Here is a 17,337-nt window from a genome sequence, read left to right as displayed (position 1 = left end):
TGAAATGCTTGCTTCTGATTTTTCGCAGGCAGACCAGTCTTGCCATTCAGAGTAAAGCAGCCCTGGAAAAAGAGGTAGATAGCGTAAGAACGCAAAATGTTGATATCCTCCATGAAGTTCAGACAGCTAATAAGAAAGCCATGCGTTACTTAGAAGACCTGCATTCAACAGAGTTAGATCTTTTTCAATACAAAGAGAAATTGTTAGGGCTTCGACTAAAATGTCTTTCCCCACCAGAGTCTGTCAGTCACTGTGATTCTGGCTACTCAGATTCAAACGCCTCACTTGATGAGAAGTTAACTCCCTCTCCACTCAGAAGTGAAGGATTTCCAACCGACTCAAAGTCCTTGGGAATGAAGTCAGCTCCTCAACCTCCACGGAGAGAAAGAGTGAACAGCTACCTGACTTCCTATTGTTATGAAACTGACAGTGAAGACACATGTAGTTTATCTTCAAGAAGATATTCTGCCTCATGTTCTTCTCAGCCACTGAGACATGACACCTTCATCTGTGCTCCTCCCTCCAAAAGTTCAGCCTGTTCAGCCTCCTTTCCACTCTGTCACAAGGGTGATGACAGCTGTTCAGCCTCTGCTTCTCAGCCAGAGAGAACTTTAGCACATGATGCTCAAGTGCATTGTAATGCTAATTTAATCTTGCCTTCACCATAAAGGACCCTACAGGGTCCCCGCGATGAAGAGCTTGAATTTATAGCTAAAGATATTGAATGTTTTGATCCAGACAACTGTGATCATCACATTGATGACTATTTTAGGGAATTAGATCACAATCTAATTGACTTAACACACACCACCCAAAGGGAGAAAGTTAAACTTGTGTGGAAAACCAGCTCTCAAGCTGTGCACAAGTTTATACAGTCACAACCTCTCAGTGTCAGAAATGACTAGTGAGCTCCGTCACGCACTGATAGAAGAATTCTCTTCTACTGCTGACGTGAAAACAGAGATGTTTGCAGCCCTTCAAATTAAACATTCATGTAGTGAGAATCCTAGAGATTACTATAAATGTTTAAGGCATGCATACTTCCAAGGTAAGAATGCAACAGGCTTAGAAGAAAACACCATCTTCAAGTCTTTGTTTTTGCAGAACCTGCACCTATGTATACGCTCTCACGTAGTACTCAGGACGTGTCAGTGTAACCCCTCACTGTGTGAAATAAGGAAGATGACACAAATAGCTTGGGAAAGTCTGGTCATCTCCAAAAAGGGTTGCAAACCAACTGAGCCCACCAGCTCAAACACTGGCGTGTCAAACAGATCTGCCACCTCAAAAGACCACCTTCACAACAGGTCGAAGGGGGGTCAGAAGAGGCGGCATAAGGACACTGAGCGTAACCGCTATGTCCCCCAGTTGCATAGAGATAGGCATTCACACAACAGAAGTGTTAGAAAGCCATACTCTGAAATTCTGTCCCAGAATTGGCGTGACCGGTCTGACGATGACCACAGCATCTCTGACCACATTTCAGACTCTGAACAAGGTTCAGAACATGGACATAATCTAGCAGACAGTGATAGCTACTCTGAGTGCCTCCCTGCCTCTGGCTACCTGGAGCATTACAGCCCTGAGCCACGAGGTAAGCACGAGAGATCCAGAGTTATCTTCCCACGCTACTAGCTAACACCTAGCTAACAGTGAGACAGACGCTGGATCACGGTGCCTTAATTTTCCTTTCCTCTTTTGCAGATACTAGGGAAAACTTGAGTTTGTTAGCAACAGCAAAAACTCGACTCAGACACCACTGTCCAACTTTACAAGTACACTTGGACCAACTCCTTAGTAGTATCTTTTTTAGAGATCACTAGTGCACAACACTAGGACACCACATTATGACTGTACAGAACCAGTCATACACCTGTCCGCATTGTTTTAGGTGACACTCTACGCCTCTCACCTTAATAACTGAACACCTCTAACATTCCTGTTCTTCACTAACCCTATAAATAACAGAGAAACACTAGTTATGTATTTTATACAATGCTGTTGTTGTTGTTTATCTGGTTTGATTTGTAACTTAGGAACTGTTCTTGCTTAGCAAAGATAGATAGTTTTAACCAATGCCCAGTTGGTTAATGAACTGCCCAGACGTTACAAAATTGAATGAACTGTTGAATAATTTTTTTATTCTAATAATTCTATTGATATTATTAATTAATTTGCTAATAACCAAACCTGTTCCTACCAAATCCCTACACTAGTATTGTTCTGTAGTAATCATGCAACATGTAAACAAAATTAGACTTATTTATGATCACTTTATATTATCTTGTATTTTTACATGTACAATCCAGCAATGTCTTCTAGACCTGCTTGTCACTACAACATCATGCAAAATGAAGAAAGGTAATTATTAAAATGTGTGCATATGAAGGAACTCATTACTGGCCAGAGCAGACATGCAAAAGCTTTGCATGCAAAATTCCGAAATTTTTCTCACACTTGTAACAATGCAAAAATAGCGGTGTGATAAAATTCTGTCAGGCAAATTTTTCCCGCATGCAGACATGATCTGTGAGAACAGAAATATTACAGGTGTGAAGGAGGCATGTCGGGGGAGGGGTCATGAGGACGGAGTATCTGGCAGGATATAAGTGGACTCGCAGCATCATACACCATCAGACTTGAAGCTCCAGTTGGAAGTCAAGAAGACTCTCACACAACTCAGCTGATCTACACAACTTCACCAGGTGAGTGATAGATACTGGGACTTTCATTGAACTCCAGTCTATGCATTTCAAAGCTAAAATTACCATTATGCTGTATAAAGTTTAGGCAGTTTGTTGTCACTGTGATTAACTTGCAGTACACAGTTTGATCAAATTTCAACGGCTGTGTGTTTTGAGCTTGACCCATATTGTTGAATGTGTCTTAAAAGGTTGCAGACATGTCTTCAGATATCATGGTAATGGCTGGTCTGGGTCGACCTTTCACCCTTGGGATGCTGTACGACGCCCGCCGAGAGAAACTGATCCCAGGTAAACTTTGTTGAAGTAGACTATTTTAGAATGAAATAAATCAAACATTATGTTAGCTCAGACACAGCACTGCAGCTACGTTTGCATTAGCTGATAAGCATCAGCTGACTTCACCATCAGTGACTCAATCCTTAAGTGATTGCCACCAGCTAACTAGTAATATCCATTTATATATTCATACATTTGTACATACTAAATCCTTGACACAATTGCCTCTGACTGAAGTACTGATGATGGTATTTACATTTAGCTTCATCAACAGGATTAAAATGTGTTATTACAATGTGCAAAAATCCATGGAAGTGGTTGAGGGGTGCAGGTATGACATTTGGTAGCAATCTTTTGTGTAGGTTATTGCAAAATTTCCAGAAAAGTGCAACTTTTTGTGTGAAATTATCATCTTTAAAGCACCACAACTTTATCACATTTTAAAATAGAAATTTCCAAACTTTCACCACACCTTGAGCTTTTTAGGTTGAAATTAACATCTTAATATCTTTTATACTTTTTGAAAGTTTTAAGCTTTTTCAGACTTGTCTGACTAGATGATGGTTGATGTATGAATACTGAGACCGGGAAGAGTTTAAAAAAAAATAATAATAATCAACTAACAACTAATTACCCAAAGCAGCACAGATTGTATCTGTCCCTGATTATTACCAGATTATTTTTTTCTGGCCTCTCATTCATTCTAATGCAACACCTACAATGGTGCAGAGAGGGTGCTTAAAAACTTAAAAACATTTGAAATGCATCGTTTTCCAGCAATACACTGCATTGGCCAGTCAAATACATGCAAGTGTATACTTCAGGTGAATGCTTTGTAAAACTCTACTGCTTACCTTGCAAACATCAACATTGAGGATACAATTGTTGTCTTGATAACTATTGTTGTACAATCCTGTTTTATATTTTTATAAACCGCTTTCTTTTAGCGCCATAGGCGTATTACTCAAACAAGCATTCCAGGATTGTAATTTGTCATCTCAACAGTACCGAAAAACACACCGTTTTTTTTTGTTTTTTTTTACGCACTGCTATTTTTGGTCTGAACACCCAGTAACAACTTTTCCTTCTTTTCTTAAGGTTTCTCAATGTTTGGTGATGAAACTCTACAACAGTATGCATCAAGTAACCCTCAACGCAGCAGTGATTTCCAAATCGTTGCCTCTGATTCCATTAACGACAAGTCTTCTCTGATGGATATTGAAGCTTCTCTGGGAGTCAGTTTCCTGGGTGGGCTGGTTGAAGTTGGGGGATCTGCCAAGTATCTTAATAATACGAAGAAATACCGGAATCAGAGCAGAGTCACACTCAAGTATAAAGCTACCACCACTTATCAACAATTCACAGCTCCTCCTGGAACCGTGAAGGTGCAACAAACGGCCATTACTGAGAAGGGCTTGGCAACACATGTAGTTACAGGCATCCTCTATGGAGCAAATGCCTTCTTTGTGTTTGACAATGACAAATTAGAGGATAGCAACCTTCAGGACATCGAGGGCAGAATGGAAGCTGTGATTAGGAAGATTCCTACTGTTAGCATTGAGGGGTACGGTTCTGTCAAACTGACTGATGAAGAAAAATCTCTGGCCAGCAATCTCTCCTGCAAGTTTCATGGAGACTTCCTTCTTGAAAGCCTCCCTACTACTTTTGAAGATGCAGTGATGACATACCAGAATCTTCCAGGACTTCTTGGAGAAGAAGGAACCAATGCGGTTCCAATGAAGGTCTGGCTGGTACCCTTGAAGAAATTTTATTCTCAAGCTGACCTGCTGGTCCGTGACATCACTGTTGGTGGAGTGAGAAAGATTCACAGTACCCTAGAAGAGTTGCACGAACTGAAGAGGAGATGCAATGAAGCCATGGATGACAAACTTGTGAAACAACTTCCACTGATTCATGACAGGGTTAGCAATTTCCAACAGCTATTTCAAGATTACATTCTTACCGTGCAACAGAAAATTGCGACGAAACTTCCTCTGATTCGGGGAGGTACAGAAGACGAAAGCTCATTAGAGAAGATAATTACAGACAGGGCCAAGTCACCATTCAGCAATGAAAATGTGAGCACGTGGCTGGATGCCATAGACAGAGAAATCACTGCCTTAAAGACCTGTGCAGGCCTGATGGAGGGAACACAGACAAAATTTGTCTCAAATCAGACCGAGTTGGATAGAGAGGTTCTTGCTGAAAATGCAAAGCATGCTCTGTGCTTTGTTTTCACCTCCATGGAGCGCAGTGATCCCTACCTTAGAGCGTTGTCCGAATATTTGGAATCACCCAATACAGAAATCACCAGGGATGTTGCGCCATCCACTGAAGACATGTGGTGTTACTCCACTCGGGTGGTACTCAAAATGAAACAAAAAGCCCAACAATTCATTGAGCATGCCAAAAAAATGGAGAAAAGCAGGAATGTCGTTTTCCTTGCAGCAGCCATAACAAATGGGAAATACCAAGGAGCAAGCATCTACCATTACAAGGAGGGCAGTCTGGTCACTCAGGACTTTACATTTCCTATCTTTGTTGATGCGGAGCGTGTCAAAGACAGAAGTGATCTACTTTGGTGTAAGTAATTCTTTCTGCATTAATTAAAGGAAAATAAATGATACCTAAAGTACTTCCCTCCTCTTTAGGTGTTATTTGGAACCCACAGAAGATGACATGGTGACACCTTCACTTTGTTCCTGGCTTCTTTCCCCTAATTCCTATTCTTTGTGATCCCTATTATTCCCAGTTTCTACCCCAGACACCCTCAGATTTTACCACCCATCCTGCTCCTTGCAGCACACCTGTCCCCCATTCCCTCAGAATACATAGACCACTTTCCCACTCTTATTTCCCACTATTCCTGTTCCCTTTTCCTGAAAACCTGTTTGTGATCTGTTGCCCGTATTTAGACCTGTTTTTTGTCTCTTGCATGCCTCCCCGTCTTGCTCTTTAAGATTTCCTTGCCTTCTTGGACTGCCTTCAGGCTGACTATAAGGCACTTAAAATAACTGTCAAAAAACAGTTCAGCAAGTTGAAAACAGTCCCACTAGAAGGGCAAGGCAGGTTGAGGCCATCTGATGGAAATAATGGGGTCCAAACATGAATACATGGACAAGGTGTCACCATGAAAAATGAAGTGTTTTAAACATTGTTGTCTTGTAAATGTTGTAAAGTACCATCAACTTCCCTAGTGAGATTTTGCTAATATACAGCAGTTCAATTTATTTAGATTGTGGGTGAATAGAAGTGATGAGTATTTTGTTTCTAATAAATAATACCTTAGATATAAATATAATAACTATTATATGAAGACATGCTATCACAAAATGTGATTTGAATGGTGATGACGATGACTGGTAACAGATTGTGTCTTGTGCTTTTCATCAGATGCCTGCGACCTCACTTTTGACCCAAACACAGTACACAACTGTGTCACTCTTTCTGACAACAACAAACTTGCGGAGTGTGGAAAACAGCAGAAATATAGTGCTCACCCAGAGAGGTTTAATGTCTTTCGGGAGGTGTTGTGCAAAGAGGAGCTGAACGGGCGCCATTACTGGGAGGTAGAGTGGACCGGACACGTTTCTGCAGGTGTTGCATATGTAGGAATCGGCAGGAAAGATTCTAAGCCTGAGAGCCTTATTGGGTACAATTTGAAGTCCTGGGCCTTATGCGCTACCCCCAAAAAAGGATATGTTATATGGCGTAATCCAGTAAAAGTCCTTGTCTCTATGCCTGATCCTAACTTTACACGACTAGGAGTGTATCTGGACTGGCGTGCTGGCAGTCTGTCTTTCTACAAGGTCTCCTCTAATGTACTGCATCACCTTTGGACCTTCAAAACCAAATTCACTGAGCCTGTTTACCCAGCCTTCTTAATTGGGCTTAACATTGACAACGGAAAGGCCAGATTACTTTGAAACATCAGTCACAGTTACTGATAATCATACTTCCGCCAAGGTTACACAACTACTACGCAACATTTTTTTCGAGGAGATACATTATATAATATTTTTCTGGATCTGCATCAAAATCTGCATCATGACAGTAGCTCCAGTTTGTGCCTCTCATTAATGTTCATTACTTTTGAGTCACAGAGTTAAGCATCTGTTTTCCTGATAAAAAAATATATATATAGTAGATATAGATATAAAAAAAAAAAAAAAAGAATCACTTATAAATCAATAATCACTTATTCCTTCGCCCCACTGTCCACTACATTTAACAAAAAAATGTTGAAAGGGATTTGAGAAATCATGATAACCATCAAACACCAAAAACATAACCTCCTTTGTGGGGTTAAAAATTCACAGGAAACTAAATTACATAATCCATCTGATTACCAAAATTAGTAAAGTGAATTTATTTTGGATTACTGATTATTCAATCCTGGATTTTAATGCTAAATTAAATCTGACGCTAGTCCAAATAGTACCCAACAGTTTAGTGTGTCTTGACTCAGACTGTTTGTTTTGTACTTATAGGTCAAACTTTCAATTTGGGTATGTGAATTTATCAGTGATTTATATGGATTAAGAATTGGGCCCTTAACTATACTGTATTTTCTAGTCAGTGTTCAAAATGTAAAAAATAAAAATTACATTTATTCTTACCACAACAAAGGATTTAAACTGTTTTTAACTGACACTGTTATTGATCCACATTAATACAACGTATTGCTTTGCTGATTTTGAGTACACAGTGAGCGAGCAGGTTTGTGCTCAAACACTCTTTGTCAATACAACAAAAACAGTAGTGCCCTATAACATGACAGTGTTGTACATGAATTTATATGTCTGCATGCTTTGATATGGTTTGACATCTATACTCAAATCACTGCATTTAAACATTTAAATTATTGTTTTTTTTTCTCTTTAAAGTGCCACCATGACATGTGGGATGCTACTGTATGTCAGTATGTATTACATTTTGGATTAGCATGGAGCAAAACTTTAAATAATAATGACATGAAACAGGCTTAATTTGACCTCATTTAACTTCTATTGCTTGGAATTTATTTTAACGCCACATTAAGTCTACTGCAGACACCTTTTTGCTATATATCATGTACCTTGTCCCTTGCCTGATTTAGCAACTCTTCTTCTTCTGTATTTTGTAACTATCACTGGGTTTCCATTTATCAGGGGAAAGTAACAAAAAAAAGTACTTTTATGCTTTCAAAACACTAAGATATTGGGGGGTTTCTTTTTTCTTTCTTCTTAAACAAGTATTATGTACCACTCGGGAAACCTCTGCTGGTCCCTGTTTTGTAAAAGGAGCTGGGAAAAGTCTGAATTCTTTAATCAGTATGTTGACAACATGATGACTCTGTCTGGCTCTGGTTCAGCATCGACTGTAACACCTGTTTGATATGATTGTTCTTTCCTTGAGTGAAGAAATGAATAAAGACCTGAGTTGAACATTTTGTGTGTACTTACTTCCTCTATGCTGATGCTTGATTTAGCACCATCCGCCACTTGATCTCAATGAGACTAACTGTTTGAATAAAGGATTAAAACTGTATCACAAGATATTTAGAGTGAAATTGGAGTATTCATATATAGTTTTTATACAATAAGTAGAGGAGAGTAAAGAATAACAGAACAACTAGGCTATACAATACAATGAAATTACAACACTCAAAGCTATATAAAGGGCAATACCCTAAGTGAGTGGACATAAATGTATAAAATATAAATATATAATATATAATATATAAATATGCCCCCAGCGCAGAGCAGACAAGTCAGCACAAAGAGCGAGAGTTTGCATTAGCATAGTCAAAGTTTTGACAGCAAACATGGTAGAGTGTGCAGTTTTTGGATGTAAACCAAACCCTGGAGCTTCTTTACACTACCTACCAAAAACATCCCACTATATTTTATTGTATGTTTGACAACCACTAACGCTGTGTCATTCACGGCCAGTCATAAGCTGACAAACAACATAAACAAATAAAATTGTGCAGTTCAGAGTGTTATTTAACCTCCTTCTTGACTAGCTAGTATGACATGGGTGGTACCGATGGATTCATCAGGTTATATAGTTTCATATGATACTAGTATGTTCACTCTAGCTTTAAAACTGAGCCTGCTACAACTCCCAAAGTTTGATTGTGTTAATGCGTTTAAGAAATGAGTGGCATGAGTGGCGCATTAACGTGTTATTATTGCGTTAACTTTGACAGCCCTAAATAGAATATAACAGGATATATAGTATCATGTATAATGTGGGATGAACACAATGTTGATAACTGTTGAGATAACATGAAAGAAAGTAACGAGTGTTCTAGTATCTAGTGAGAATCAGTGCTAACATTAGCAAGCTGGGCTAACTATCTTCCATTTTACAAGTGGAATACAAACTCAACAGCACGATGGGTCCTCCCAACTGTTGAATAAGGATTTGTGTTCTATCATTGTAGTGTTCTTTGCATTAATATATGCTAATGTGTCATAAATGATAAAGCTTTTCACCTTTGGTACAGTCAACTTTTTAATGTAAAGGAAATAATAAGATAGCACACAGTGGTGAAGTCAGGTCTGCACTTTATTGAATATTCTGCTCAAGAAGAGAGTGAACATATCCAACAGGTGTTGCTTTAGATCTACAAACATCAGCAATGTTTGCAAAAAAATTATGTTAACACTGACATTTTCTCTTAAAGAAAAAACAAGTTATGCATTTTTTATATGAGCTATGACTTTATATTTCAACATACTAGTGTTGACATAGCAATTGTGTATTGATATAAGCTCTGTATTGATAAGTATCAGGAATTAGAATTGAAAGTTATAATTAAAAACATATCTGTGATGTACCAAGCAATGAAAGTTTAAACTGATTGTAAATCTATGATGAAAAAAAGACTATAAAGCTCTATAAAAATCAAGTTAAGAGTGCTTAACATCTAACAAAATGGTGTTAACAGTGAGTATCTCCTCAGAACAGTAAAGTCATGAACTGACCCTGAGGTCAGGGTTAAGGGACAGGATTAGCCTTGACCTTAACAGAAAAACACAGACCAGAGAGTTTTCCTCTTGTTTTTAGAAAATATATCCATATACCAAAGTACTAAATTAAGTATGCTAAATTAAAGGCACTTTAGCTCCCTCATATCCGAACATAATCAACATGATGAATTCAACAAAACAGGTTATGCAATTTTTGACATGAGCTATGATATCACATTTCAACATAATAGTGTTGACATAGTAATTGTGAATCAATATAAGCTCAGTTTAAGTATCAGGAATTAGAATCAGAATTAAAACGATTAAAAACATATATGTGATGTACTGAGCAATAAAAGTTTAAACTGATTGTGAAGCTGTAAAGCACAAACCAGTTTGAGGAGAAGGCTGTGCATCAAATCAACGTGAACTGATTAACAGAAAAGTACATATGTAGTCACTTCATCGTATCATCTATTTTCCTGGTCCCTCTGGGTTTCAATGCATTTTTTGAATTTGTGAAGGACGTCTTAAGTTGTACTTTGAACTTTAAATGTAAACCCAGGGGTCTCAAACTCGCGGCCCGCGGGCCAATTGCGGCCCGCAAGACGATATTTTGTGGCCCCCACCTTGATATGAAAGTTTAATGTTAGTGCGGCCCGCAAAGTTTTTTTTTTTTTTTTTTTTTTATAAAGTTTTTTTTTTGGGGGCATTTTTTCATTTTTATTGAGAGGACAGTGGATAGAGTCTTGGAAAGGGGGGAGAGAGAGAGTGGATGCGGAAAGGGCCACAGGCCGGATTCGAACCCGGGCCGCCGCGGTCAGGACCAAGTCTTGTTACATGGGCGCCCGCTCTACCAACTGAGCTAACCAGGCGCCCTCGGCCCGCGAGTTTTATGTGAATGGCAGTTTGCCGTGGAAGGTCCCTTTGTTGCGCGAGCCCGAGCTGAACGAACCTACCAATCACAGCGGGGTATGTGGCTCCTGGGGGCGGGCAATCAGCCGGGCTTGATGCAAGCAGAGAAACATTTCACAACAACTGTGGCGGCGCCCGTGTAACATCGCATAAGCTTGATTAAAGCTTGATTTATACTTCTGCGTTGAATCGACGCCGTAGCCTGACGTGCACCTCTCCAGACATGTAACTACACGTCGCGGCGACGCAGACCGCAACAGCTGTGATTGGTCCAGTCTCTCAGCGATGCTGAGCGGCCAGGACCAAGTTCTACTTCTCTCTGCCTCCATCTGTTCAATGTTTGTTCACACAAATCCACTCAGATATATTTTCTCTTTTCGGCGTTGCAGTAATGTCAGTAAAAGTTCTGTGGTTCAACAGTTATTAGCTCCAACTGCGCTCAGTTTCTGTTTGGAGTACAAGAAGAAGAAGGAAACTCATAGAGACGCCGCCGCCAACTAGCGGTTTGGTGGTGTAATTGCAGAACAACACAAACACAGCAGGCACAACTTTATTGCGGAGTGACACCAAGTGGAATGAATATATATCATGTCTTTTTCAAAGCTTGCAGTGAAGAGAAAGGTTGGTGACGAGCACAGACAATTTCAGGAAAAGTGGGAGACGCAATAGAGGCCATGTTCAGAAGAACCGTTCATGTTCTTCAATGTTCCATTCATGTTCAGGACAGTTCATGTTCAGAAGAACCGTTCATGTTCAGAAGAACCCATTCAAGTTAAAGAACTGTTAATAATGACGTTTGAGAAGATTGTTTTTTTTTTTAACAAAGCTTTTTTTGTGGAATACCTGATGCGGCCCAGCCTCACCCAGACTCTGCCTCCAGCGGCCCCCAGGTAAATTGAGTTTGAGACCACTGATGTAAACCCATATCCCTATGAACAGACCAGGATCGAACAAGTCTTGATCATTGCTCTTACTCAACTGGACGCAGGTACACATAGTTGCCTGTCTTATGAGCCCAGAGGCCTGGGTAAACAGGCTCAGTGAATTTGGTGTTAAAGGTGTGGAGGTGCTCCAGTGTGTTAGAGACGACAGAGTAGAAGGACAGAGTGCCAGCAGGCCAGTTCAGATACACCCCAACTCTTTTGCAGCCTGTAAAAGGAGATTCTGACAGCAAACCATTATGCCATACTCTAAGCTTGTCGTCCATCTGGCCAACAGCCCACGATATGAGATTATCTCCAAAACTGCTGTCTGAACCATCTCCCTTTCTTTCAATTCTCTTGTATGCAACAGCTGCATAAACCGATTTCAAAGTAACTGAATCATCACTCCACTCTACCTCCCAGTAATGGAGCCCAGATAAGCCCTCTTTGCACAACACCTGAGTTTGTTGATCAAACCTCTCTGGGTAATCAGGATAATTCTGCAATAATTCAACTGTTGCCTTCTTGTTTTCCTCAGACAGAGTGAGGTAGCCATTTGCAGTGTTGGGGTCCAGGGTGAGATCACAGGCATCTGTTGGAGAGACCAAAATGAAATGTTTTATCAGTCATTCTGATGGTCAAACAGGTTTCTGGAGGACAGTAATTAGTATGGCGTATTTTTGACTCGAAAATGCATGAAAGATTACTTACGCCAGATCAGATCACTTTTGTCTGTGATCTGCTCAGGAGGGACGTCAGGCTTTGAAGGCTTTGAAAAATCTTCACTGACCAGAGTGCCGTCCTTGTAATGGTAGATGGTTGCTCCTTTGTAGTTCTCATTTGTTATGGCTGCTATGAGGAAACGCACGCTTTTGTTGTTCTTCTGTGCTTTGGCAAGCTCATGGAAAGCTTTGGCGTTTTCTCTCATTTTGGTTACAACTTTAGGTGAGAAGTACCACAGGTTTTCATTGGTACTTCCTATTGTAGGTGAGCCCAAGTAGTCGGCCATCACATCAAGGTAGATATCACCCCTTACCATGGAGGTGAAAACAAAGCACAGAGTATGCTCTACACCTGGAGCAAGAGCCTCTCTGTCCAGCTCGGACTGATTTCGGACGATCTTTGTTCCCTCCATGGCATCTACACAGGATCTGATGACGTTGATTTCTCTCTCTTTCTGATCCAGCCACTTGCTCAGTTTTTCAGGACTGAATGGTGTCTTGTCTCGGTCTTCAATGAGTTGGTTCAGTGAGCTCTCGTCTTCTTCACCATCACGGATGGAGGGAAGTTTCTCTGCCATGTTCTGCTGGAGGTGAGGTGCATAGTGACTGCACAATTTTTGGAAAGTGCGCAACTCTTCTTGAATCACTGGAAAATCCTCTACCACTGTGTCTTCCAGAGAATCGTTGCATCTCTTTTGCATTTCCCTTAAATCTTCTAGAGCATTCTGCATCTTCCCCACTAGTGCAAAGCTGATCCCACACGTCAGCCTGGCAGCTTTGGGATTCAAATTCTTCAGTGGCGTCACATGCAGGTCGCTCTTCTCTCTCTTTGCACGCTGGATTTGGTCCCAAATCATGGAAGAGTGTTTGATGCATCCGGGGAAGCCTGGGTAAGGGGCGCAGCACAGCTGCTTTGTTTGTAGATTTTTCGCCGTTAATTGCGGTGTCAACCTTGATTTGTCTACATCCTTGTGTTGCGCAACATGGAAATGGATTATTTGCAGTGGCAAATTTATTCATCCTTTACGCTGTCATAAGCAAGAATTTTGCATTAAACGGGCCAGCCGGTTTTTGTTTTGGGGGATTTCAACACATGCCAGCTGCCACCTCATCCCCCCACTCTGCAGCAGTATGTAACCACGTTTTGTTGGCGTTTAGCCTTTCAAAGACAACATTTTCACTGAGATCAAAAGCCTGTTTGCTCTCCCACTTGCCGCATAAATTACATTTATTAATTATTATTATAAAAATCTATTTAGGCTCTAACACTGTTATAGTAAATTGATTAAGTTGTTTTAAAAACAAGATCACATCATTTATCTGCATTCGCTTGGTGAATCCGTTAAGACGTCATCACTTTATTGATGAAACTGAGAAGTTGTATTCATTAAAGAGAGTTGATTTAATAAAAAAAAACTAAGGGTGATGAGGTCAGAAAATAAGGGTGGGTGGGGGATTCTCAGCTTTTTTTATACCCCTATCACACCAAGAGCTCAACCACGGTTAACCCATGTTTATGTATGCAGAGGTGAGAGACGACTCGCCACGTCTCCATCTGGACCCAACGGCACCGAAGCAACAACGTGATGCTCAAAAACTGAGTTTTCTGATGCTTTTCCAAGCCCAGGTCCTTAAAAGTGAAGCAAACGACTTCTCCAAGGAGGTTCTGATGAATAAATGATTTTTTGTTTGAGACTTTATGTATGAAACTTGACCCGGCCAATGGGTGAGTGCAATGGAATCACTCATTCACACGGATTTGTACCAAAGCAACTTAACTTTGTTTACAGGCCTCCTATGTTGAGAGGCGTTAAATAAAAAGGACAAACTCATGAGGTAAAACATGAATAAACAAAGTGGACCGAGACAGTAAACAAAGGAATAAAAAAACCAAATAGCTGCTATCGCTAGTCTCTGAATGTGATTTCAGCCTACAAATAACTTTAAATGTCCTAAAGCTGCAGAGAGAGCCGTGATTCAGCGCTGGCAGGGAACGCTATCCATCATGTGAAAGGAGAGGGTGGTGGTGGTGGTGGAGGAGAGAAGAAGAAATAGCTGTCTGGAGCTGTAAAAAAAGGGCTCTGCACAATACGACGAGATGCCGGCAACACTGTCGAGGATTGCTTCTCCTATAGGCTCAGGTAAGAAATCTTTTGTGTGTCGTTCGATCTCTTTCTCACCGCTGTCTGCCTCCCAGACTGACCATCTATTGTCCTCCTGTGCTCTCTCTCATAGTCCACCATTGAATTTACTTGCCTGCCTGCTTCTCTCCTTCAATGCCTCTATGTCAGAAGAAGTTGTTTAAGTAAAGCTTCCAGTACAAGATGTCCTGTTTGATTTGCTGCAGAATCCTAAAAATCAAGCCAGATTTCAGAGAAATAAAAAGATGGATTTTCCAGCTCTATGCCATCAAAGTTTATAAAGGATCTATTTTTTTCAACCTCAATAACTTCCAGGGCAAACAAGTTGAAGCAGCAATGCATATATTTATCATTATAGAGGATAGTGAACAATTCATAACCACTTTCTATGCCTGCGTTTTCTTATAGTTCATATGGGAAACACACTGCTGAACATTTAATCCCTATAATGTCAAAAGCAGTAGTTTAAGTTGTTCTTCCTCTTCATGTAATCACTTGGCCCACATTACCCACGTAATCATCAATCTCAGCAACATGTTATATTACAGCATTTTACTCATTTACCACAGATCTCCCCCCCCAAAGGTAATAAAACTCACTTTTAATATTGAAAATAAGTTGCACTCGCTTTTGTGCCAGACATTTCATTAAATAAAGATTCTTGTCTCAATTTTTAATTTGCTTTGATGGAAAGAAAGAAAATGAAATGAAGTTATTCACTGGAAAGAATCATCCTTCCTCACGTCTACGTGACCCCGTTGAACAGGCAGAAGGAAGAAAAAGTGTAATTGCACAGACACACTCCCCTCCCCGCCTACTTACAACCATCTAACACGCTGTCGCGACGGTACAATTCAATTAATTTCATCATGCATGCTGCTGTAGTTCGATAAGGAAAAGAGAGGACTGCACACCCCGGTAGTAAGAGCACAACACAAAATGTTGTTACGGTCTTGATTAAGCTGTTGGAGGTATTAGCCAAGAAAGTTGGACACACGTTATTTGTCTCCAATGAATGTTTGGACTAATAATTCACTATAAAATAAAATTAAAGTGCAGCAAAGACAGAGTTAATACATTTAAAATCCAAGCAACAATAGATCAAGGAGGAGCTGTGTTCCACGAGGCTGCAGGTGCATGAAGTAATACACAATAGTTAAAGGGTCATCAATCACGATGCCTGGATCTCGCCAGTGGGCTACCTGCAGGTCTGAGAAGTGAAGTCAATGCTGAAGTGTCCTAAACCTGCATTCTGTCTAGCAGCCAGCAGGGGGCGACTCCTCTGGTTGTATAGAAGTCTATGAGAAAATGACCCTACTTCTCTCTTGATTTATGACCTCAGTAAACATTGTAAACATGAGTTTATGGTCTCAATCACTAGTTTCAAGTCTTCTTCAATACAGAATGATGTTCATTTAGTAAATGATGGTCCCATTTAGAGTCAGATAGACCATAAAGCAGGGGATGCTTTAGGGAGGGGCTACTTTGTGATTGACAGGTCGTTACCACGGCGTTGTCTGGTCTGGGAGTTGTCCGTGTTTTCGTCTTACGTGTTTTCGTTTTACAACTTTAACCCTTTCACAGTGTTAATCCACTATACTATATATATATATATATATATATATATATTGGGCATGTTTTTCAGCATACATATATATGCTGAAAAACATGCCCAATCAAACGACTGAATTGTCCTTTACTGGTAAAAGTAGTGATGCTAAGATAACACATTTTAAATTTTTAGGAAATAAAAAAAACTTAACATTTACTGTTGTTATATATATATAAAAACAGTGGGGTCATTGTTGTTATTCTTGTCCCAAACAAAATGCAAAGAGAACATTTGCTTTTCTCTTAGAGTGGACCTAAGATATGACACCTGAAAAACAACAACGTGAGACAACTAGTAGCTCGCTTGCAGACTGACACACATAGAGCAACCTCACAATCACAATCTACAATATAGAAATGAAATATTTTAAAGACAATTACTTTTCAAATGCTTGAAATGCTGCACTAAAATACAGCTAACTAGTATTAGTACTACTACTAGTACTACTATAAAGTCCTCTCTGAATCCCGGCGGTCTCTCAACAACAACCTTTATTGTTGAACTCTGCATGCAACCTCTGTGTAATCCCCAGTCCCGTGTGAACTGGGCTTTAGGTTCAGGCTCTGAGCAACCTCAGTTGATGCTCCAACAATTCCTCAGGCATCACCTCTGGGACACCTACAGGTTTCTCTTTGAAAACACCCACATGGATGGAGAAGTGAATGAGATCCAAACATACCTGTCTGGACTCAAATGTCCACCTGCCTTATACTGTACATGCTGATGCAACTGTGCTGGAAGCAAATGTAATAAGTACGTTCAAACATCACTATAATAACTAAACATCAGAATATGTTCTTTGGTTAAGTGTCAAATAAAACAAAGGGGTAGCTGATTTTTTTTAAATGATTTTTGATCGAATGATTCTTATTTTCAGGTGATTATACACTAAAGAAAACATAAGTATATTAATATTATATTCCATTTCTGCCAATAGATCCCCCTAAATCAGGGGTCAGCAACCTTTACTATCAAAAGAGCCATTTTAGGCAAAAAAAAGATCTGTCTGGAGCCGCAAAACTTTGAGCATTGTGATGAAGGTAACACAGTTTATAGTCTAAGTATATAGTCATATATCATAACT

The 17,337-nt window shown here is 40.0% G+C and overlaps 2 protein-coding genes across 2 annotated transcripts; one reads left to right on the top strand and one right to left on the bottom strand.

The window, feature by feature from the left end:
* Nucleotides 1-2,583: 2,583 nt before the first annotated feature.
* LOC119479635 (neoverrucotoxin subunit alpha-like) lies at nucleotides 2,584-6,907 on the top strand. Its single transcript, XM_037755444.1, has 4 exons — nucleotides 2,584-2,598; nucleotides 2,894-2,993; nucleotides 4,080-5,564; nucleotides 6,375-6,907. The coding sequence occupies exons 2-4, from the start codon at nucleotides 2,903-2,905 to the stop codon at nucleotides 6,905-6,907; spliced, it is 2,109 nt and encodes a 702-aa protein (XP_037611372.1). The 5' UTR covers nucleotides 2,584-2,598; nucleotides 2,894-2,902.
* A 2,611-nt stretch (nucleotides 6,908-9,518) lies between these two features.
* On the bottom strand, nucleotides 9,519-13,357 carry LOC119479857 (neoverrucotoxin subunit alpha-like). Its single transcript, XM_037755825.1, has 4 exons — nucleotides 12,490-13,357; nucleotides 11,771-12,370; nucleotides 10,468-10,495; nucleotides 9,519-10,323 (listed from the first exon to the last, which is right to left on the bottom strand). The coding sequence occupies exons 1-2, from the start codon at nucleotides 13,355-13,357 to the stop codon at nucleotides 11,826-11,828; spliced, it is 1,413 nt and encodes a 470-aa protein (XP_037611753.1). The 3' UTR covers nucleotides 9,519-10,323; nucleotides 10,468-10,495; nucleotides 11,771-11,825.
* Nucleotides 13,358-17,337: the final 3,980 nt, after the last annotated feature.

The sequence above is a fragment of the Sebastes umbrosus genome, chromosome 20 (assembly GCF_015220745.1).
Source record: "Sebastes umbrosus isolate fSebUmb1 chromosome 20, fSebUmb1.pri, whole genome shotgun sequence".
Lineage (NCBI taxonomy): Eukaryota > Metazoa > Chordata > Actinopteri > Perciformes > Sebastidae > Sebastes > Sebastes umbrosus.
Note: the sequence above shows the minus strand (reverse complement) of the source record. Positions and strands in the feature narration are given on the sequence as shown.